This window comes from Lissotriton vulgaris, chromosome 10, assembly GCF_964263255.1.
Source record: "Lissotriton vulgaris chromosome 10, aLisVul1.2, whole genome shotgun sequence".
Lineage (NCBI taxonomy): Eukaryota > Metazoa > Chordata > Amphibia > Caudata > Salamandridae > Lissotriton > Lissotriton vulgaris.
In genome coordinates, this window is record NC_141698.1 from 162,181,278 (window position 1) to 162,204,022 (window position 22,745).

Here is a 22,745-nt window from a genome sequence, read left to right on the forward strand (position 1 = left end):
CAGGCCAGCCGGGCTGTTGCAGGGAGACCTCGGTAGCTTGTTGTATCCCTGTAGCTCAGAACAGGAGGTCAGTCAGCTAACTCTTGTAGTCACTTAAGCCTGGGATAAAGGGTGCAGGTTCAATGTTTCTTCTGAGACAGCAGGGCAGGCCTCAAACAGCAGGGTAGTCCTCCAGCCGTAAGGCAGTCCTTCTTCTGGAGTACCAGAGTTCCTGGACTGTACTGAAAAGTGGGTCTACCTGGGGCCTACTCTGAAAAGGAAGAAACTTCAGGAGTTTTCCCCCACCAAAAGCGTCTGGAATTGCTTGCCTCCCTGCCCTAGTCGCGGACTTGGCGAGGGTCATCAAATCTTATGGGATGCGTTTAACCACCTACGCAGATGACACCCAGCTTGTGCTGGCGGTGCATAAGAACGGCCCAGTGGTAGCAGCTAAGCTTCAGGAGGGGTTACTGGACATACAATCATGGATGCACAGTAACTGTTTGAAGCTTAATGCGGAGAAAACGGAGGTGATGACCTTTGGTAATATCTCTCCAGAGTGGTCCCCGACATGGTGGCCCAGTCAGATGGGCCCTCCCCCGGTTCCAGCCGCCAAGGTCAGGAATTTAGGAGTGATTTTTGATAGCAAGTTATCCTTCGGATATCATGTTAACAAGGTGGTCTCTGCGGCGTTCTTCATGCTGAAAAAGATAAAAAAACTTCTGCCGTATTTACCAGCATCAGCAGGAAAAACACTGATTACTACCTTAGTGTTTTCCAAGCTTGAATATGGAAATGCTTTCTTTTTCAACACGCATAAATGCATCCTGAACAAGCTTCAATCTGTCCAAAATATGGCAGCACGGATTCTGCTCAACATACCCAGACGCCACTCCACTTCGGCAGCCATACGCCAGCTCCACTGGCTAAGAGTGGAGAGCAGGATCAAATTCAAAGCTTTGTGCATTGCCTATAAGGCCATCCATCAGACCGGACCAAAGTTCCTAAAGGAGGCATTTCAGGTGTACATTCCTAAAAAGAACCTACGATCAGCAGCAAGCTATCAACTGTCTGTACCCCGCACACAAGAACAGCAACATGGGGTGACAGACGATTTTTGGTAGCAACTCCAATATTGTGGAACTCACTCCCCTTAGACATTAAAACTGCGCCAACCCTGATTAGCTTCCGCAAGGCTCTGAAGACCTGGCTCTTCAATCAATAATATTATTAATATTGACCATCTGGCAAAAAGAGCTTATAGCTTCTTTCTTATAATATCATGTTCCTCACCACTGTATCTTGGAGTATCTCATTGCGCCTAGACACCTCAGGGTAGTAGTTGCGCATTAAAAATTCCATAAATAAATAAATAAATAGTCTGTCTGTCTGCAGGTACAATAGTCTAGTGTAAAATCCTTTGCGTGTGGGCTGAGGCAGAGTCTTTGAAGTGCATTTGTGACGGGTGACCGCTCCGGTCCTCCTCATCAAGTTAGGATGGCCCATCTTGCTAAAACCCTGACCCTCTACTCTGTGACTGTCTAGGAGGAATACACAGAGCACAACTTACACCTAGTCATGTGATCCAGGAACAGTCTGCATACACCAAATGGTTTGGGCAAGAAAATGCCAACTTTCTAATAGTGGCATTTTCAGATTTGTGACTTAAAATCCGACTTTATCATTAAAAAGGGTTTTAAATTTTAGTTCCTCAGACACCAAACTTTACATTCCTACCTGCTGCAAACAAGGATGGATATAATATGGCTAAGAAAGAAATGGAAACCTGCATCACACGATCTTGTGTTCATTCTTGCACCTGTGTCCCGGACTCATTTCTGAGCCACACAAAGAAAAAGCCCTTTCATGCAGGGCAAAGTGGACTTCTACCTCCTGACAAGGAGAGTAAGACTATAGATGCGGCAGGTAAACTGGTGGCAGCTGCAACTCTGTGGCACATTACTAACTCTGGCACGACTGGCCTGATATGATAGGCAGATTTTCCAAAAGGTCTTCCATCCCATCTCACTAGTTTCTGACTCCCATGGCAAACTGGTACAACAAATTGTACTGGAGGAAAAAATCATCACCAGTGCAGTCATTCAGTATTTTTTGGGTGCAATGAACACTTCCTTCAATCAGATAAATGTCATAATACCAGCATACCATTGAAACCGCATGCTTGGCTGTAAACCTCAGGCCTCCGTCCAGACGTCTAACAACAACTTACCAGCCTTTCAATTTGGTGAAAGAAGTTTGTGTAGCCCAGGTTGATTAAATGCTGATAAAAATAAAGATTTGGAGACCCGAAAGCCATTGGTGCTCTTCATCAATAACCACAGTTTCTGTTTTGATGGGTAAAAGCACATCCTGCAGTAAAAGGCAGTACAAAGCGATTGCATCAACTACAGTGGTCATTTCAGTCTGAAAGTCAGCATCTGTAAAAGTAGGTTTGGAAACTCTTTGGGATCCTTCCAGGATGATGGCTGCACAAAGGCGTCAAGGGAAAAGGATGCCTCTGCCTGAAAATAATGACGTTCTGTACAAATCCCACCGACCATACAGTACCTTTTGGGGAAAGACTCCGGTTCTTCCTTCCACAATAGAAAATGAGAACCTCAGATCAATGGGCCCTTTGAAAATTGCTCATAGCTATTGCTTAAAGTTTCAAAGTGTACAAATCTCCAATACCTGATTATTCTTTGCTTGTGAGGCAAACATATCTCCACTCATAGTGAAGGCTACTAATGGACCTTTCCTTTATATCTGGCCTAGACAGTCAAGTCAGCAATCTGCCCATTGTGTTCCCTTCCACACAAGATCTAATTGAGTATTCCTTATATTCCAAACCTCTCCACCATTCTAATCGGGGTGCATGCCGCTCTTTCTTTTGCTAGCATGTATAGCACCACACAGGAGTCATAACTATCCTGCTCCCTTTCTCTTAATTTCTTCTCTGCCTCATACAGAGACCCGACAAACACCTGAGAGTTTTTATGCAGTGTTCCCAGATCACAACCATAAACGTACGTTCAAAGAGTTCAAAGCCATCCGATCATTCTCTCTAGAAAAAAGACATGATTCTGCGATTGTACCCTGGAATGCAGTGTTCTTAAGTGCACTTAGTTGCACCTCCCTGTGGGAGTGGCTGTCAAAGCCCTCTCCCTCAAAGTCAGCAGTACTGGGTTGTGATAAGAGATCACTCTGAACAAGTATTCAGCAGCAAATACCCTTAGCTGCAGGCTAGATAAGCAGAGAACTATCCAGTCTGACAGGAAAATTGTGGGCTGGGGAGTAAAATAAGTATTCCATACAGTTCAGGCACTTATATCACATTGAATCTACCATTGCCAACCACCCTGATGATCCCTCCGCATACGGTCGGGCCCCACCACCATAGATTTTGGGATTGACAGACGTGACCTGTCCATGAATCATGAAAGCCAACTTGTTCTGCAGTTGAGTGTAGATACTGGCCAGAAATAATTCCCATCTGTATAACCTGCGATAAACAATCCTCCTTGTCTACAGATGTTGAGATTGGGCTTAAAGTCTCACAATGTCTACCCAAATAAGAGTAAAATTACAGCCTTCATCTCATTTGCAACCTTACAACTGGTTAAGATGTCTCTTGTAGAAATACTACCTGCACCGTTTAACCAATGAATCAGTTTTATTATATCTTTTAATGATAGTACTCATCCCCTTGACATTCTGTGCCTTTAATTTGTAGTTTAGATAATTTTGGGAGGGGGTGGAGTGGTGTCCATATTTGCCAATTCTTTTCCAAAAGCCTGCTAGTTTCTCTTGGGCCCCAAAATAGATGGTGGCAAGAAGGGGGTACAGCAACGTCACCCCCACCTTCATTTCCCCAGCTCATGCCAACATCACAAATAACAGACCAAGTATGCCCAATTGCATCACTCTAGAGACTAAACATCCTGTATCTAAGTTATTTGCATAAACACTCAACCACCTTAATGTTGTTTTGCACAATACTTGCTCCATATTTATGGATATGCCATCCAGATGTATTACAGTTTCAGTGCGTATTCGATTAGAACTCTTTATCAAAAGTACAATCAGTGGTGTGATAAAGTAATTTTATATGAATATTAATTGGATTTCACCCGACCTGTTTTAACGAAATATTGATGTACTGTTTTACATTTCAGATAATTTCACCCTAGAACACGTGAACGACACTGCCAAGGAGACCTGTTTGAACTGGTTCTTCAAGATTGCTTCCATCAGAGAGCTGGTTCCTAGATTGTATCCTTTTTCACATTGATATTAAGATTTTGTTGGTTGAAACAATTAATAGTGTGGGTCAGACAATAGCTGTATATATACATCAATAAATATATGAACCTAAACACATAATTAATAACTGAACTCTATAAGAAAGTTTTATTTCATTAAGTCTTTATTGGGATTCTTCATCATAAAAGACATTCTATAACAAATTAATACAGAATCCATACAAGATAAAATTCATCATATCAAGAGTTATAAAACCAAATATAAAATCCAGAATAAATAAATACATATATATTTACATGATAAAACCATCCCTAAAATAGTATTAAATATATGAATAAGCAATAGACTTAATACATATCAAATATAAAAGAATCTATGGTTTGAACTCTCCAATCCTGCACTAGATTCCAGTAGCAGCCCCTACATTGATGGTCACAGCTTCAATCAATCCTAACAGCTGTGCCCCCCCCCCCCCCATTTCTCTTGCGAAGAACCCAAGCCCGGCTCAAAAACTTTGCTACTCCGATTACAACTAGATTTGAAGTATCATTTTTCAATATTCTACTTGCAACCAAAGCTGATCTTATGCCCAAAAGCGAACATAAATGTTTTAACCAAATACACCTTGGTTGATGATACATAGGGCAAGCAAATAAGAAATGGTCGATGGTTTCAGTGAGATCTGGGCAAAATAAACATTTATCTTTACCAGCAGAGTTCCATCTACTAGATAGCCATCGTAGGGGTAAAGTGCCTACTCTGAACGGGTGATACAGTTTGCAATCGGGCAACTTCGTAATGATATCCCAGTAATCTTCCAAGAGAGGTTCATCCTTAATATCGAGGAAGACTGTTGTCATAGACCTACTAACATGGGAGGAGTATCTCTTACTTTAATCATCTCTCAATACACAGCGCAGTAAACTTTTTTTGATGGAAACTCAGCTGTGTCCCGATGGGCCCAGAGTTCCCCCATCCCCATATCTGACAACAGTGTCTTGATATCAGGCAGCCAGGGAATTTTGTATGAGCAGCCCAGCCCCTTTACTTCCGCCAAGGCTTTGGCATACAAGGAGAGCTCTGGAGTGGTCCAGAGCCGTCTCCAAAATGCCAAAGGTCTGAAGCGTGCTAGTTTTATTTCAATTTTTACTATTAAATCAGCAATGAAAGGTTGTTTGCAATATTTCCGTCTACCATACATTAGAATGCTCCTAGATGTAATTCATATTTGTATACTACTTAGACTTTCCGGCCCTTGTACTGGTCGAAATGCATTTATCCTTAACTGTTTTCCCACCTTCAGTTACGTAGAAGCAGCAATACTGAAATGCAACAAATTTCTGTCTACAGGGTAAGAGTTGTCATTTGTGTAGATGAACTGATAACTAAAGTGGTTCTTTGTATTTCCTCTCCCTAATGTTAACAGCTGTTCTGAAGCAGGTATAGCTTGGCTATAATATATGGTACGAAATGTTTTTTTTGCCTTCACTTTCCTATTCTTCGTGCAAAATGTAATCAATTATCGTTTAGGGTTAGGCAGCTATTTCTTAACTATTGGTGGAGGCAGGTCCCACAAATATTTGTTGTTACCCCATCTGTCAAACTGTTCCTCGTTGTACCAATAGCAGAATCTGTGTGGTGGATTATAATGCTATATTGTGACAGGTTCTTTCCTTTAGGCGTGCCGAGGGCAGGATGACATGATGGGACAGTAGAGGAACTGTGGGATAGGTGAAGAATTCTGGCTTCCCACCCCTCACATCGACTTTTATTTTAATTCACCAGCACTGTCCCAGATAAAACCCTCTCTCCCCATACCATACGTTTGTTGATGCATCTAAAGCATAAGTGGGCGGTCTTCACTGATCTCTCCGTATATCATTCAGCCATATTACTTAAAATATTAAGCCCTTGCGTAAACAGCTTATAGTTGTACTTTTATTGAGTGGTACATTTTTGTCTGAATCGTGTAAAAATTGCTTTTTGTAATCTTCATATTTTTATTGTTTTTTCCACTTCAATTTCCAACCCAGTTTTTTTGGGCACCTTTTTCATTACTCATATTCATGTTTTTTTAATGCCTTTACAACAAAAATCTACTTAATTGAATTAAATCTCCTACACCCTGATTTGTATTCTTAATGAATGGATTAAGTTGATACTCTCAGAATATTGTTTGAAATGCGTCTATATTAGCTAAACTGTTGAAAATGAGAAGTACATTCTAGGTTGAATTGCTCATGCAACTCTTAACCATTGTCACAATGAAGTCAGATTTCCAAATGTTAGAAAACAAACACACCACCAGCATCCAAACACCGAAAAACAGAGACAGCTTCCCATGCGTCTTCGGACAAGGCATCTCCTTGTCCTGACAGCCTCTATGGACATCACCTTATTCCCATTTTTCTTGAGTGGTGGTGGAATAATAGGTTTCTTTTGTAAAAAAAATGTATTCACAATCTTTTTGAAAAACTATTTTTTACATTTTCTTTACAAATTGCCGCTCACTTACTTATTGTACCTGTTAAGTTGGCTGTTGCCAGCGGGAGTTTGATATGTGGAGTGTCTATCTGCCAAGTCTGAACTTTATATCTAACCTACTCTTCTGATGCCCCTCTTCCACTTTCTGTTAACTGATTGATTGCAAATGTGTCCATAGCCAGCTCCAGCATTTGAGAGCCTTCTTCACCCATCCTATCTTCATAAATTTGCTGTCTTCTGAGGGCGTGATTGAGTCATGTGCCTCGTTTTGCCAATTTTTAGATACTGGAAAAGAGGTCACTTCATCCATTTTGGCCCCAGTTTGAAATGGAGTACACGAAGATTTACAGTTCCTGCATTTACAATGGGCACATTTAGAAATGACGCCTGCTGCTCCAGAGATGAGTCCAGGCTCTTGGGGTGACAGAAATTCGGATAGGTCCAAAGTGGGCACTCCTCCACACTCTAACTTTTCCTGCCCTCCCAAGCCCATCTGTTAGGAGCATATTTCTAGTCAGGGATCTGATCAGGAAGTTGCATATAGTTTGGTTCCAGTGGAAGATCAACAGCATGCTTTCCAGTATCACGCAACGCAAGGCTCACAAAACAGCAGTTCCTTTCGACTAAAGATGCCTACCAGAATTAATAATTTTTAGCCTATTTGCAATGTTACTCCCACCCTGAACCTCCTGTTCTTCCTCTAATTTTCTCCAGTAAGGCCTTCTCATTAGAAGGACTTCACATCTGAGATCAGTTGCTTTTAACCATATTTTGTGACTTTGCCCTAAAATCTAAAAACATGTCAGTCACAGAGTTGAATCTGAGAGTGAGAGGGCATTCACATAGCTGACAGAGCTGCATAACTTAACATCACGGTGGTCAGCCCACGGAATGTGTTGATGGCGATGCCCCCTGAGACTTTAATACCTCACAGAAATGCATAGTTCTTAGGTTGAATTGGAAGTGGGAGGGGAGACCTGCACTATTCGCCTGAGCTGCCATTGGATGGGAGAGCACCATTGAATTCTGGAGCCTTTGGCCTCGTAATACTTAACCACATTCCCGTGCGCTATGCAGTAAATCGCTGCCTAAGAGAAGCTTGGGCCTGGGGTACAATCCTGGAAGGCCATTTAAAAAAAAAATGTTTTGCTTTTTACTTTCATCTTTTGTTCTGACAATCGTGTTCCACAAGTGATTTGCCCTTAAATACTGCACTTAGTTATAATATTTTGTCTTTAAAGGCTTATTTATTTTTTTAAAAAGGGACATGTCAATGTAGTATAGTTTGCCGTGATTTATTAAAGGCCTTAAACATGGCAGCAAATTTAAAGCTTGCAAACGCTGTTGCGCTGTAGGTATGTGTTCACCTTGCTACCCCTGTTTGGATAAAAGCTGCAAACGTAAGTCTGTTTTTGCTGTTCATTTTATCAGAGGAATTGCAGAGTGTCTCAGGCGCCTAACATCGATGATCAGAGGTATTGGGGACCCACTGGTGGCAGTCTACGCAAGAGCTTACCTGTGCAGGGTAAGTCGTAAAACAGCAGGTGTATTTCAATGTGTGCTCAACACTTCACACTATCTACTACTATGAGGTCCTGAATTTGATATAGAGAGAGGGTGATGTGACGAGTCTGATGAGCAGCGTTTATAGAGGATTGCATGGCAAACAAAGTCACTTTCGAAAATATTCAAACAGACGTGATATAACGCAAAATGTAGCCCGATGCTTGCTTCCTTGAAAAGCATCATTGCCTTCTTTCATTTTTAACATTCTTGTGTGAATTATACACTGTAGAGTGCTTTTAGGCTACTTGATCAGCATTTGTGGGTGAATGTAGTCCACCTGTTCTGTATGAAGTCCTGGGGCCTGGCTAAGTACCATAGGAATCCCTCCATAGTGGCATTCATTTCCTCTACAGTAAAATCCCACCTGCCTACATTTTTGTCTTCTTTGAGGCAGCCCTGCCAAAAAATTTCCCTAAACAATTGTGCTATTTCACCTTGCTGCATGTACAATATTGTAATGGACTGAAAGAGCAGGCAGTCATATAAGAAAACCTGAGTTTACCATAGTAAACAAACATTGGCAAAGCCAAAGGGTCTGTAACGCTAAAAGGGGCCGGGGTAAACTTGAGAGAGCCAGGGAATGGGAGGCTGACGGTGAATCTGGATCTACTACCCCAACATTGCCCTCACAACACGGGAGCCCCATGGGAAGGGACCAAGAAGGAACTCTAGAGCTAGAGCCAAGCTATAGAAATTCTTATTTTTATACTAGAAGCAAATCATTAAGATAACAGAAAACACAGATTGGCTCTAGATTGGAAGTAACCTCCAAGAAATGTATAACCACACAATAAATAGCACTAGGGGAGACAGCTTAGCTTACTCAAGAAAATTTTACGACTTGCACTTGGTAAGCGGGAGGGGGAAGTTGGGAAAAGTTGGGGGGGTAGGAATAACACTGAATATATGGCCCCTATGACATAAAGAGATTGTAACAAACAATATGTAACATGTAAGAAATGTTTAAAATCTCATATTTGAATGTAAAGCACATAGTGAGATGTATAGTACGAAGCCACGGATGCGCATTAAAGGAAATAAAATATGTATAACAAAAAAAAGATTTTTTATATGATCAAAACAAATCAAGACACTTAAGGGCAGATTGCAATACGGCCGGAAAGGCTCCGTCCATCGAGGCTGCATCTGTTTTATTTCTGACCCCCACATTACAATGCTGGCGCTCAGAAATTAAACCGGCCGGTCATTATGGCTGACTTCCGATGGGCTCAAGGAGCCTGTTGGCCAGTCGGAGGCTTGCCTGTAATCCCAAAAGGCGGTCTTTCCGCCCTTGGGATTATGATATTCCGTCTCGGCAGGCTTTCCATGTTGGGCTTTCCAACATGGAAAGCCTGTCGGAGAGCGAGTATGGGGGCCCCTAGCTTGGCCCCCTTGCCTCTACGGCCTCTAGTAGGGAGCAGAGAGGGCACCTGTGGTGGCCCCCTGTTTATCCCTGCACTGTGTGGGGCCTGAGGTGAGGTGCCTGCCACACTCTGCAGGGATTAACACAGACTCCCATTCCTCTAAGGGAGCTTGTGTTATGGCTGTAACACGAGCTCCCATAGAGGAATGGGAGTATGCAACCAAACAGTGTTAGTCGCATTGTGATTAGGCAATCGGGACTGCCGACCTGAGGTCGGTCGATTCCATTTCGGCGTCGTTTACGTCCGCCCGAAATCAGAATCTCCCCCTTGTGCAAATGATAAATATTAGCTGAATCCTGATTTCCACACACAATTGCAGGTCAGTGCGAACTATGCGGCCATTTTAATGAAAAATGTGCTCTATGTAAATGACCATTTGCTACCACACCATGGTATATTAATTGATTTGTGTAAGTGAACTCCAAAGTGCACTGCCGGCTATATACACCTGTTTTACAACTCTCCTGCTGAATGAGTGTGGCTCATTTGTAATACTTGTTCTTTCTGTGATTCTTAGATTTTTCACAATCACTATGAATTCAGTGATGTGACACTGATGGCAGCACCCCTGCTCTGAAAATTGTTCCAGCACCCCTTCACACACCTCCTCAGGAGAAATCTCATCTGGTATAGGACTCTGGTGGGGGACGGGGCAGTTATGTCCTCTCTCTCTCCGCTACAGGGCTTCATACACCAACGCTCATACAACCACCATATGCTAATGTTGCTACATTGTACATGATGGTTTATGATAAAGGCCGTACACCTGACTCTGACACCCGCCCTGGAGTATACATTAAATTGTATTTTACCTACATGGTCCTTTTAAGAGCTTTGTAGGAAAATATACACTTAACCCATATTAATGGAAAGGCTGAACCTTCTAACTTGAGCAGACCATGTCCCTTCAGCTATGTGGCATATGAGATCAGATCAACACAAAAGGTTACGCATGCCTGCCGCTTTAGTATTAACAGAGGCTAGCTGAAAAAAGCAAGTAAACATTCAACAGTGGCTCACTCTGACAGTACTTTCAGTCCTAACCTTTCAATCGATCTCCATTGTGCTAATTTTAAGGACTTATCGATTATCTATCCAATCAATGTTCTTATCTGATGGGAAAACATTTCCAGCATAGTAAAACACCAGCTTAAATTTTACCCTTTCTTCCCAAAATAAGAAAAAAGGTGTAATTCCTGTAGATGCTCTAAAATTAGTATTGTGCTCTCACTTGCCCCACCTGCATCATTTCATTTTCTGTCAATTTCTCCCTCCCTTGAGTTATGTGAGCATGCTGCTAAGTGTATCTTAGTTAAATGGACCTTGTAGGCCTTCCACAGGCCAGCAAGTAATACATTGCAATGTCCTTACCAACAACTGGGACTATACTTCAAAACTATCAAAAGTTTGAAGGATCAATAAACTGCAGTTGAGACACTGTTTAGGCATTTTCCCTGGGAGAACTTGCATAATTACAAATCAAAAGTAAGGGCAGTCGTGTGGGCCTATTTCAAATTCACAACACCGGCAATCAATCCAGTGGTTGCGTGGGGGCCGGGTTGTCCCATTGCCCTGCTCTCTGTATGCTAAATGATCTGAACCAACATGCAAATGACAATTCCAGGAAGCAGTGGCTGAAGTGGGTTGATATGGAGCTCCTTTCTGAATTTTATTATCATTACTTTTATTTTTATGACAATTATTATTATTATTTACAAAATATTTGTCAGGGCAGAATAATCTCCACCAGACCTAAAAACGTGTGTATTTTTCTCTAGCTAGTGGAGCTTCTTAAGTTTATAAGTTTCACTAATGCCAGATTTGTTTGTTTTTAAAGACTTTTTTTTCCTAGCAGAAACTTTTATTTGGGTCCATCACACCAAGTGCATATTTGTAGCCTAAGTAGAATGCTGAATGCCTCTGTTTCTCTTTCTCTTGTTATATTCGTACGTGTTCCTAATTTACTATGAACTGCCTCGTCTCTGTTTAAGCCCTCTTCAATATACAAAATGTTTCCCCATATCCTCGTTTCACTTGTTTGTTATCGATGAACTGCTAGAGGTTGCGGGCAGCTGATTTCAGCAGTCCGATACTTCGTAGCATTCCTTGAAAGCCATTGAGTGCTTCTTCTATCATAGCTAGAGCAGGGTAAACAGAGTTTCTAGTAGTGACAAGGCAACATGTCAGATCTGCAACAATGTCACATTAAAACACCTTCTCGTATTTTTTTTTTATATCGCCTAACTATTTCTGCCCCTTTGTGCCAATTCCCTTCTTCTATTTAGGGACTTACATTGCTCCAGGTTATCTTAACGCACACAACCAAAGCAACAGCACTTTGTGTGACAACAAATTGACTATATCCCCCTTTCTCTAGGTGGGTGGCAGAACTTCTATAAAATAGTTTCTTCTTTAGCTTATCACGAGAGCGGTCCTTCCCAGTGGTCCTGTTTTACCCCGTTTCATGACTTTTTTTATGGCTAATCAATATGTCTAGTGCAGTAACCAGTGTACGTGTTGTTCCCATTATTGGATTTTATGTTATGTTTTATGTTATGTTATATTTATTTGTACCGCGCACGGCTACTCAGCAGAGTGTCTCGGTGCGTACTGTGGAAAAGGAACCAAGCAGTAGCTAGAAAAGAAGGGTTTAAAATGTTTTCTTAAAGATCATAGGATCCTGGATGCCACGTAATGCCAATGGCAGTGCGTTCCAGGCAAAGCCAGCTTTCCGAACAAAAGAGCTCCTGCAAAGCCTTTGCAGGTTGAACCTAGGGGACAGCATCAGAAGTTGAGAGGAGGATCGCAGCTGTCTCTCTGGGTTATAGAAAGCAATAAAGAGACATGTTAACCATTAGATTAACTTCGGGATTAATAATGTCCACAGCAGCAGCCAGTAGTCTGGCAGCACAAGGGTCATTTGGTAAACCCGACTACAAAGCCTTAAGGATTTTAAGTGAGGAGGACGGATCTATTGACATAAAAGTAGAGAGCAAATTAGCAGGGCCGCCAGCCAATTGCCCCGACGGGGCGACTGTAAACACCCTAGTAGGGGCCGCGAAAGTATCTTGTATAATGCATATTTTGTCCCAAAAAAACTTAGAGAGAATGTTGCACCAGGATTACAAAACTGGCGCGGCCTGAGCACTGGGGGACATAAAACTTTGCACAATCGGCCTTTAGCGACCACAGTGGCAGCATAATAGCTTTTTTTGTTTGGCTCTAAGTGCAAGTTTAGCTTTAGAACAATAACCACTGGAGCGCCACGCCCTCTCCAGTACTTCGTAATCATGTTTCAGGGTTTTCAACTCGGAGAAAACCAGGGTATGGAAGGGGATTCTCTTGTCAGCTTAGACCAGCGCGATGCGGATAGGGCAGACACTGAGTCAGCGAACCAGTCCGAAAACCTGGGCTCATTACTCTCAAGGTCTTCTTGAAGGGAGGGCTGAGAGGAAGCCAAAGAAATAATGAACTGGAGAGGGTCAATTTTACTATAAGTCGGAAGGCGGTGACAGCGGGCAGGCCGTGCATGCAGCGTGACTTCCCAGGAGAAAAATATAAGGAAGTGATCTGACCAGGAGACAGGCGAGGGCTTGACAACCAAGATGGGAAAATTCGAGCAAATGGGGTCTAAGGTGTAGCCCCCTTGATGGGTAGGATGACTGACCCATTGAGAAAGCGGAGCCAAGTGAAGGGAGTCGAGAAAGACAACAGAATCACAGGCGTCGGGTTGGTCGAGGTGAAGGTTTACATCACAAAGAACCAAATAGTGAGAAAAGCGCAATGCTCGCTCAGCCACCGCGTCCCCACAAGATTTAAGGAAGGCGCCAACCAGGCCAGGGGGACGATATATAAGGGAACCACCTAGAGTAAAGTGGGCCGAAACCTGCATGCTGAAGTCCAAGGCCTTGGAATCACCCCAGAGGCTGGATGTTTCACTATGAAGAGCCCAGCTATTCCTATGCAAAATGGCCAAGCCACCTCCCCTACCAACTGGTCAATCCGCCCGATGAAATTTATAGCCAGCTGGAGTGGCCAAAGCAACAATGGGGTTAGAAAAAGCATCCAAGTCTCAGTGACAAACAGAAGATCTAAAGAATTGTCAGAGACCAGGTCGGCTATGTCCACATAGTGCTTCCTCAATGAGCTAGCATTGATACGGGCAGCTCTAATGCACAAAGGCATAGAAGATTTCATAAACATATTACTAGGGTGGAGCTCAGGTGTAGGGGTGAAGCCACAGTCAAGAGAGACAAAGTCCGAAATTGAGGGCAAAGAGTGGTCACTTTGTGAAGGGCATAATGAAGGTCGGAGGGTTTTTTAATACTCACTCGATAATTAGAAGATGTTAATGGTAGAGGCAATGTGATTTGACTAAAATAACTTCCAATTAAAATATCAGTGATTTTAAAAGATATGAATCTGCTAAATAAACAATTTGGGTCCAAACTTGCTGCACAAGGCAGCTCAAGAAACAGGATTTGTTCCTTCTATGTCAGAGAGATTGGAGGTGCCACTTGCTCTCCCTGCAGTTTCAGTTTCAATAATGAGATCTTCTTTGCGACTTTATATTCCCCCCTCCCCACACCAACTATGTGGCTGATTTCCACACCGGCATCTCTGCCTTCACTGCATTTTAGCAGTCTCGCCTCCCCTCCAAGAAAGACCACTTATGCAGTATAAGTAGGAGAGCCTCATATGCCTATTTTTTCTAAATTAATTGATGCTTTTGTATGTGGCAGATGGATCCAGTAATTTATGACCTGAATCTGAGAAGCACAGTAATAATGTTATAATGTTGCACGTTTGGCGGCCCTGAATCTTCATGACAGGATGTCGAATAGACCTAGGTCAGCGCCATTTGGGTGCTATCCGATCCAACAGTAGGTTCCTCAGTTTCCCCTGCAGTCATTTAAAAACGTCTGGGATCTCAGAGGGGCTTATTTGTGAGATCATGTTTTGCTCCAAACCTGGGCAATGACATTATTTGAAAAACTGCTGTTCCTCCAGTGACAAAATCTGCTGCTTCCTTCTGTGCTTCACATCCTCTTGAAATCCCGCCGTTATGCTGTTCATGGTTCCGTTAAAAAAGGTGTCTTTTCTTTGGATAATTTCTGTTCCCAGGTATCCAAATCCCTCATAATTTGTGCGGATTCTTCTCTGGATCTCATGCCCAGTCTCCTCTTCTAGTCATTAATGGCCAATGCAGCGGACTTGGAACAATTATTCCCATATAAACTCAGTAATCACTGAACATCTGCGAGATTTTATTTTCTATATCTCCCTCTTACAAACCTGTCCGCAGCGCATACTAGTGATGCCGTCCTCACCCAGCATGCCATTGGCTCAATCTGTAAGGCAAAGAGAAGCAGGAAAGGGGGTATCCCTGCCTTGTTTGCTTATTCATATAATAAATAACCACAAAATGCCAATACTGATAATATCCTTCTAATCACTTATATATAAGGGTAACACAAGGAATAATTCAATGTGATCCAAGAGGAATTCTTTCTTTTTGATGATTTATTTTTCTTATTTAGAAAAGGTTTTCTTTTTCGCATATCATGAACATCCTTTTTAGATTTTGACAAACGTCACATTTACAATCCACACCCACCATTTATAAACATCTATTTTTCTGATCTCAAATATAAACACCACATTCTCAATAACTAAGATAAAACGTGTAACAATTAATGACAATTTTTTCACAGACAAAAAACATAAATACTTAATTGTGACAACAAGACAACACAACCTTTTTTGTTGAATTATTAAGCCTTACATTCAGGCCATTAAACCAAACGGTACACTATTTACAACAGACTCCCTTCGGTCCAAACATGATAAACACAACTTCATAAACTCTTAAAGAATTCTATGCTTGAGCATAACCCTGGGGTTCTTTTTCCTTTACATAGCACTCGTTTGGATAATAAATGATCAACGTGTTTCGAAACCAAAAGGCAATTCATGGGGTTCTCATCAGGACCAGTGACTAGAAAAAAATTGAGCTAAACTTGAGTTACCAACTAGAACTTCAATTCAGAATTTTTCACTAGCACCCCCTCCATGTAACAACAATTATTACCTCTTAGCAAGATCAGCCGATCTCCTTTGTTCCACTCGAATCACGCACTCTAGCAACAAAGCTGACCAAATCAAAAGTAAACAACAAAAATTAAGTAACACTGTAATTTGTCCAAGAGTTCTCATATTACTATTAACCATATAACAGGGATCACTTACTTCTATCTCGTGCGGTACTTTTCTTAACGGGGCCCTTCAATTTGGTCCTTAGATGTATCTCTAGCGAAAGAGAATAGCTCCATCAGAATCTATTATATGAACTACATGTAAATCTGAAAACTGGTAGTTGGGCGGTCCCATACCTTCAAGCCTTTATTCTTTTCTTGTAAAACGCCGTACCAACTCATCACCACATCTGTACGGAAAAACTGTATTCAATTATCCAAAATGCTTCAATCAACTTCTAAACTGTAAATCTACAATGCGTCAGGTTTCCGTTTTAACACGTTCTTCGTAATCTAGCTTGTGCTACTGTACTTTCTTAAGCACGTTATGTTCACTTCTCAGTAACTCGTCGCAACACCACTGATCTATTGTGTAGTGCTCGCTTAAGCACCTTGGCGCCGTTCGATCTTTTAACTGCTATCCAAAAAATATCCCTTTAGCATTTTAGACTTCGTGTGTTTGTGTCACTTGAGCAACAACATTTTGTAATGTCAGTTATCTTATACTCTAACTGAAAAACAAGCTCCATATTTTTGCCATCTCTCTCATATGAGAAAGTATTTGCCTTACCTTCTGGCTATTTTAAAGCATGGGACGGTGTTCTCTTCGGCGGGTGTGTGTTCGTGGCCGCGATGTGGAGCCCGAAGTATTTCAACTTCCTGTATCCGCCCTTGGCTCCTCCTACTGAATTTGGAGAATCATGGGATGGGTAGTTGCATCTTGTTTTAGCAACACGGACGAGATAAAAACATTTTTTTTTAAGCAATTGATGAGAAGTTTAAAACTTACAATGTGTTTTACTGTAAATCAGGATATCAGTCTCATTTGCCCAGTGAAGATGAGCTGATATTGAAAACCTAAGATGCTACAAATTTTGGAGGTTTTCACAGAATTACAGTTTATAAATCTCTGATAGCTCATTAAGGCCATCTATGGCTGTGGATAATTTCACAATTAGTAAGGCCTCCCTCTGAAGAAGTCTTCTATCTAAATCTCCTCCTCGAGGACTTTGTTCAATTTTCGATATTACAGTTCATCGCAAGTCTTTTTCATCGTGACCATGATTGACCCAATGGTTAACCAACTGTGCTGACTGCACTTTCTTTCGGATAAGGGATTTATGTTGAGCTATCCTGTGTCGTACCTCCTGATTGGTTTTGCCAACATACAATTTGGGGCAAGGGTACAGGATCCCGTACACCACATTTCTCGTTTTACAATTAGTGAATGTGTCATGCTTCCAACTCACATTATTTTGAGAGAACGCATAACCTACCATTGTTTGATCACAGCAGACGCAAGTTCCACACTTGTGGTGCCCTGTGATTGGTGGCAAGCATAGTTGCTCTCGTAGTGTGTTTTTTGCTGCTGTCTTTTGCAGTAATGCACAAACCACCTGATTGCCTATGCTGCTTTCCTTTTTAGGTGCAAACAACGGTGGTTTATCAAATGTATTATCCAACTTTTTAATCAAATGCCATTTTTGATATGATTTCTTTCAAATAGTTGGTATTGGAGCAAAAGGTGGTCACACACACTAGATGATCTGTTAATACTCTATCTTTTTTTCTGTAATAAAGTCTCTGAGTGTCCACCATGCCCTTTAATTGCATTTTTTAATAGTTGTCTTGGATATCTACGGTCTTTTAACCTGTCCATCAGCTTATTTGCATGGAAAATGTATTCATATTTAAAAGAACAATTCCGTTTATTCCTTAAAAACTGTCCGTATGGCAGGTTCTTTTTTAAACTTCGTGGATGGTGTCTGGTAAAATGAAGCTCTTTGTTCCAGTCTGTTGATTTCTCATGAAGTGTTGTAACTAATCTTCCATCAGAAACATAAACTTCTACATCCAAAAATGTCATTCGTTGAGATGCATAGTTAAGACTGAATTTGATGTCAGCTGTTCTTTCGTTCAACCATCCATGAAACTGAAATGAGGTATCTTCGTTCCCAGTCCATATCATGAATATGTTGTCTATATAGCGAACCCAATTTGAAATGTTTTGGGAAAATGGATCGTTGTTATACACATATTTCTCTTTGAATTTCGTCATATATAAAACTGCCAGCTCTGGTGCAAAAGGACAGCCCATGGCACAGCCATTAATTTGCAAAAAACTCTGTTCCAAATTTAAAATAGTTCTTCCGAAGTGCAAAGTTGGCTAATTGCATTATAAAGTCTGTTGGAACTCTATTCGGTTTAGGTCGTTTTTTCAAGAAAGTTTCAGTCGCGGATAATCCATTGTCTTGAGGTATCTGTGTATAAAGATACTACGTCTAGTGTGAGCAAAATTTGTTGACCACTTTCAAACTCCACTTGTTCAATCTTGTTGATAAAATCTGTAGTATCACAGATTTAAGATGGTATTTATTCCATGAAAGGTTTTAGGAAAAAATCAACATATTTCGATATTGGCTCCAATACTGATTTGCATCCGGGCACTATTGGTCTCCCTGGTGGATGTGTTTCGTTCTTATGAACTTTGGAGAGGATGTACAACAATGGGATTCTTGGACTTTTTTCTTTAAGAACTCGAATTCTTTTGGTCCCATGAACCCCCTTGATCAAAGCCATTTTGAAGTATTGTACTTAGCTCTCTCTCTATGTCAACTGTTGGATCCTTATTGATTTTTCAATAACATTCTTTCACATCTAGTTGTTTCTTGACTTCTGTAGCGTAAGCTTCAAAGTCCCATACAACAATAGAACCGCCTTCATAAGCTTGTTTTATCACTATTGATGTATCACTTTTCAGTAATGTGATTGCTTCTTTTTGTATTTTAGAGATTTTGTGTTTCACAAAATTTCTTTTCTTTTCTTTATTTGAAATGGCAGATGGTACTATTCTTTCAAACATAAGAATTTCCTTTGGTATTTTATTGTAGGGTGGACAAAAGGTGGACTTATTCCTTAGCTCAGTTATTTTTATATTTGATGATGTTGGAGTCTGAGAAGAATGCTTTTAATTGGATTCTTCTATAGAATTCAATAACTTCCAACTTAAATTTAACAAAGTCAGTGTTTTTTGTTGGTACAAAGGTTAATCCTTTCTTTGAAATACTTTCTTCAGTTTGTGTCAGCCTACGATTTGATATATTAAAAATGGGAGTATGATTTAGGTCTTGTAGTATTGCCGCCTGGTTGTCATTTCCCATGGCTGATTGGTGTACCTTTTTCTGCCTCGTGGTTTTGTCTGGCCTCTGCCTAAAAAAGGTATTGCTTGTTGCTGCTGGTTAATCCCTTGACGATTGATATTAAAAACGTCCTTCACTATTATCAGTTCCGCCTCCTGAGGTTGACGAAGTGTCTGGGAAAGAGATTAATTTGTTTATAAATGGTGGGTGGGATTGTAAATTATGTGGTTTGTAAAAATATAAAAAGGTTTTTTATGAGATGTGAAAAAGAAAATAATTTTGTCAAAAAGAAATAATTCCTCTTGGATCACATTGAATTATTCTTTGTGTTACCCTTTTAAATAAGTGATTAGAAGGATATCAGTATTGGCATTTTGTGGTTATTTATGATTATTGGGCTCCGCCTTACTGATTAAGAGCCAAAACCCACTGTTGAATGTTTGCTTATACAGCATGAACAATAGGGAGACTATAACACTGACTCTAACTGCTGCTGCGAGCTCTACATACATTAGAATCACCCAGGAATGCAATCCACACCAGTACCAAAGTGCTCATGGGTCTGGAACAGAAACTACCACTTCACCGACTCCAACACTTTGAGATCGTCTTTAAAATGTAAGGATTGTCTTCCAGTCTGCCCTTTTCAAAGGCCCCATTAGATCTGGAGGCCACTGACTGTCTTCAGATCAGAAGCAAAGTACAACACCCATATTGACTGCGTGACATGGAAATAAAGTTAAGGACTCATCCACCACTTTGTTATTTATGTTGCTATTTAGACCTGATTATAATTTGCAAACATTGTGTGTAATTAGCACCAAAACCAATGACGGAGAATGAGCAACACCACTTACACTGTAAAGTTATCAACCACACTTTTCATGAAGAATCAAAAAATGAAAGAAATGTGCATAGAGAGGTTGTCCATGATTAAGAAAGTGAAAATAGAACATGTAAGATTTGAACAATGACTGTGGCACAGTCCCCTGCCTTATCACTTGAACTGTATTAGACTGTGGAATAATGTTATGCAGACGTGTGCCTAACACAAGAGGCATGCTGGAGTGCTGAAGGAGAGTGCTTAAACCATATGCTGCTTTATTTTAGCTCTTGTACTTTCTTAAAATAATTCCCTCTGGAATGAGAATTACATTTGTGTACTCTATAGGATTTTGTTTTACTATTTAGGAGTTTAGAAGTAGAGAGTAAGGTAATCTTACTTCAAAATCTTAGCTGTAGTCAGGCCCCTGTCGGTGTGCACTAAGATTATTGTTTTGTGTAAATCTGGTTGTATTGTCAAGATTTCCTCAAACCTTAAAGCATTAAAATGTCACAAGCAATAAGATTGTACTTATTTTCTCAAGTGATATATATATAGTTCAGCAAATTATACTACTCTTGTTACAAATGGTCAGAAACCTGTGTGTTTATGTAGGCTCACATACTTTTTTTCTTAGAAATTGCATTCAGAGGAAATCAAAGCTTTCTAACCTCTCTTTTCTGTTTGCATGCAGGTTGGCATGGCAGTTGCCCCTCATTTGAAGGAAAGTTTGAACAAGAACTTCTTTGACTTTCTTCTGACCTTTAAACAAGTAAGCAGTCCTATTACCTTCCTTAAGTATTTGTGTTTTCCTATGGAAACTCTTTTCACCCCACATACTGTGCTTTCTTGCACTCTGGCATCTCTGTTTTCATTTAAGTGTGTGAAGTTCATTCCTGGTTGTCTGTTAGATTTTGTAAGGAAATAAACAAACGTCTGATGACTGGATCACCTCATTGGGTTCCATTGAATTAAGTGAATTTGTTATACTTGAATATAAGTTATTACATTCTCATGATGCTTCTCCTTGGAGATGCGGGTGAGCAGAGCTCCTTGGTGTCTGGGATGGACCAAACTTAACTAAAAGTCAAGATTCTTGTGGACTCATATGAGACACATACGTTCCTAGACTGATAATGGGGTCACACTTCTTGTGACCCAAGTTGGAAATCAGTTCCTTGGAGAGAGTGTAATGTGTTGAGTTTCTCAGTGCATTACTTTCTTTTTTAATGAGAATGGGATGGTCTTACGATCTTGAAGGCCATGATGGGTTGTATGCCGCAGAGGTCTGGAGCTGTCAATCCTCTCTGAAATTGCTTGTGAGTTTCTGATTTTAGTTCTGTACATGTTAGTGAAGATGCAGAACTCTGAGTTGCAATTCACAGTTACTTCAGTAAGTATATTTCTGCATACTTCACTTAATGTAACACACATTGTTCCACCATTATTCGATGTGGATGGGAAAGTGTTAACATTTTCTACGTTTGAGAGGTTTTCAGTGTTTTCGTACCGGGGCACTCCTTGGAGTAGCAGTGCACATTATAAATTGCTATCATCATCTTACACTTTGTATGGCACTGTGATCAGGGAATTGCAGACACCACATCTGTCCAGCAGAGAGATTGAAATCTTGTTATTCCTGTTTAGATTCATGGGGACTCAGTCCAGAACTTGCTTGTGGTGCAGTGTGTGGAGATTCCACTGTACCTCACTCTCTACTCTCCAGCTATAGATTGGATTTTGCAGTGCATCGCATATCGAGCTCCTGAGGTAAATATTTCATTCCAAGTGGAAAAAGTAGAATAGTTTTCTTTTTCATTACTCCGATTTATTTGTCTGATTTTCATTATCCATTTAAATTGAGGGTAGGTTAGTGATTAATGTGATTTCTGAGAGTTGAGGTTCTGATGTCAAATTCTGTCTCTGGGGTAATTCTGAAGTCAAATCTTGACTGTAGGATTTAAAAATGATTTATTGATTCTACCAAATCAGGATTGCTAGTGAGTAATTAGCGCAGTAGTAACATTTTAGGCTCTGGTGTGCTTTTAACCACAGGTGCTAAAGTATTTAGTCCTTTCATCCCAGTGTGTCAGGTTTAATGGTAGACTAAAGCTTACTGTCAGAATTAACTTGGGGTTTGATAATGTTCGAGTAAGGATAAGGTTGTGTACAAGGTTACTATAAACATCAAGGCCTGTGGTTAATATAAGCATCCATGTCAATAAAAAAAAACATCAAAACTCCTACTTGCCCCATAAACTTTGGGGTCATGTTACCAAGGGACTAGTCCCCTTAATCGTCAAAGTCTGGTACCCTGGCTCTTCATATTATTGGTAGATGATTGCTGTATAATTTTCTGCAGAGTAACACTTCTTGGCAGCAGCCTATCAAATTGTAGAAATTATGTTCCTTAGCTCATCTCTCTCTTGCAGCACAAATGGGACTATCAACCCTTTTCTTGATAACTTCCAGAGCAAACTTGTATTTGATAGATTGAGCAGTCTAGGTGGGCATCACGAAGGGCCTTGGCGTGCAAGGATGGAGGACAAGACAGCAGATATTGTTCTTTTGTTGCTGACATGGTAGGCTGAATGATGGTACATGTCAATGAGGTTGCTCTTTTTACGAAGTTAGCACGTTTCATGCAGATTATATGGGGCACTCTAATGGTGGTAGCTGGTGTAAAGAACAGGACCTGGTGAAGCAGCATTGATGATGAATGTGGCCACAGTCAGAGCTGCATTTGTCATCTTCCACAACTCATTTTGTTAGCATTTCAAACTTTGAACAGATGCTGTTTAAAGTGTTATTT

The 22,745-nt window shown here is 40.8% G+C and overlaps 1 protein-coding gene across 1 annotated transcript in view; it reads left to right on the forward strand.

The window, feature by feature from the left end:
• VPS35L (VPS35 endosomal protein sorting factor like) overlaps positions 1–22,745 on the forward strand; it is a 495,721-nt gene that overhangs the window by 141,892 nt on the left and 331,084 nt on the right. Inside the window, exons 10-14 of the mRNA XM_086940786.1 lie at positions 4,155–4,251; positions 5,546–5,593; positions 8,158–8,251; positions 20,628–20,705; positions 21,581–21,703. Of these exons, the coding sequence (XP_086796912.1) occupies positions 4,155–4,251; positions 5,546–5,593; positions 8,158–8,251; positions 20,628–20,705; positions 21,581–21,703 (440 nt within the window). The remainder of the gene's footprint in view (positions 1–4,154; positions 4,252–5,545; positions 5,594–8,157; positions 8,252–20,627; positions 20,706–21,580; positions 21,704–22,745) is intronic.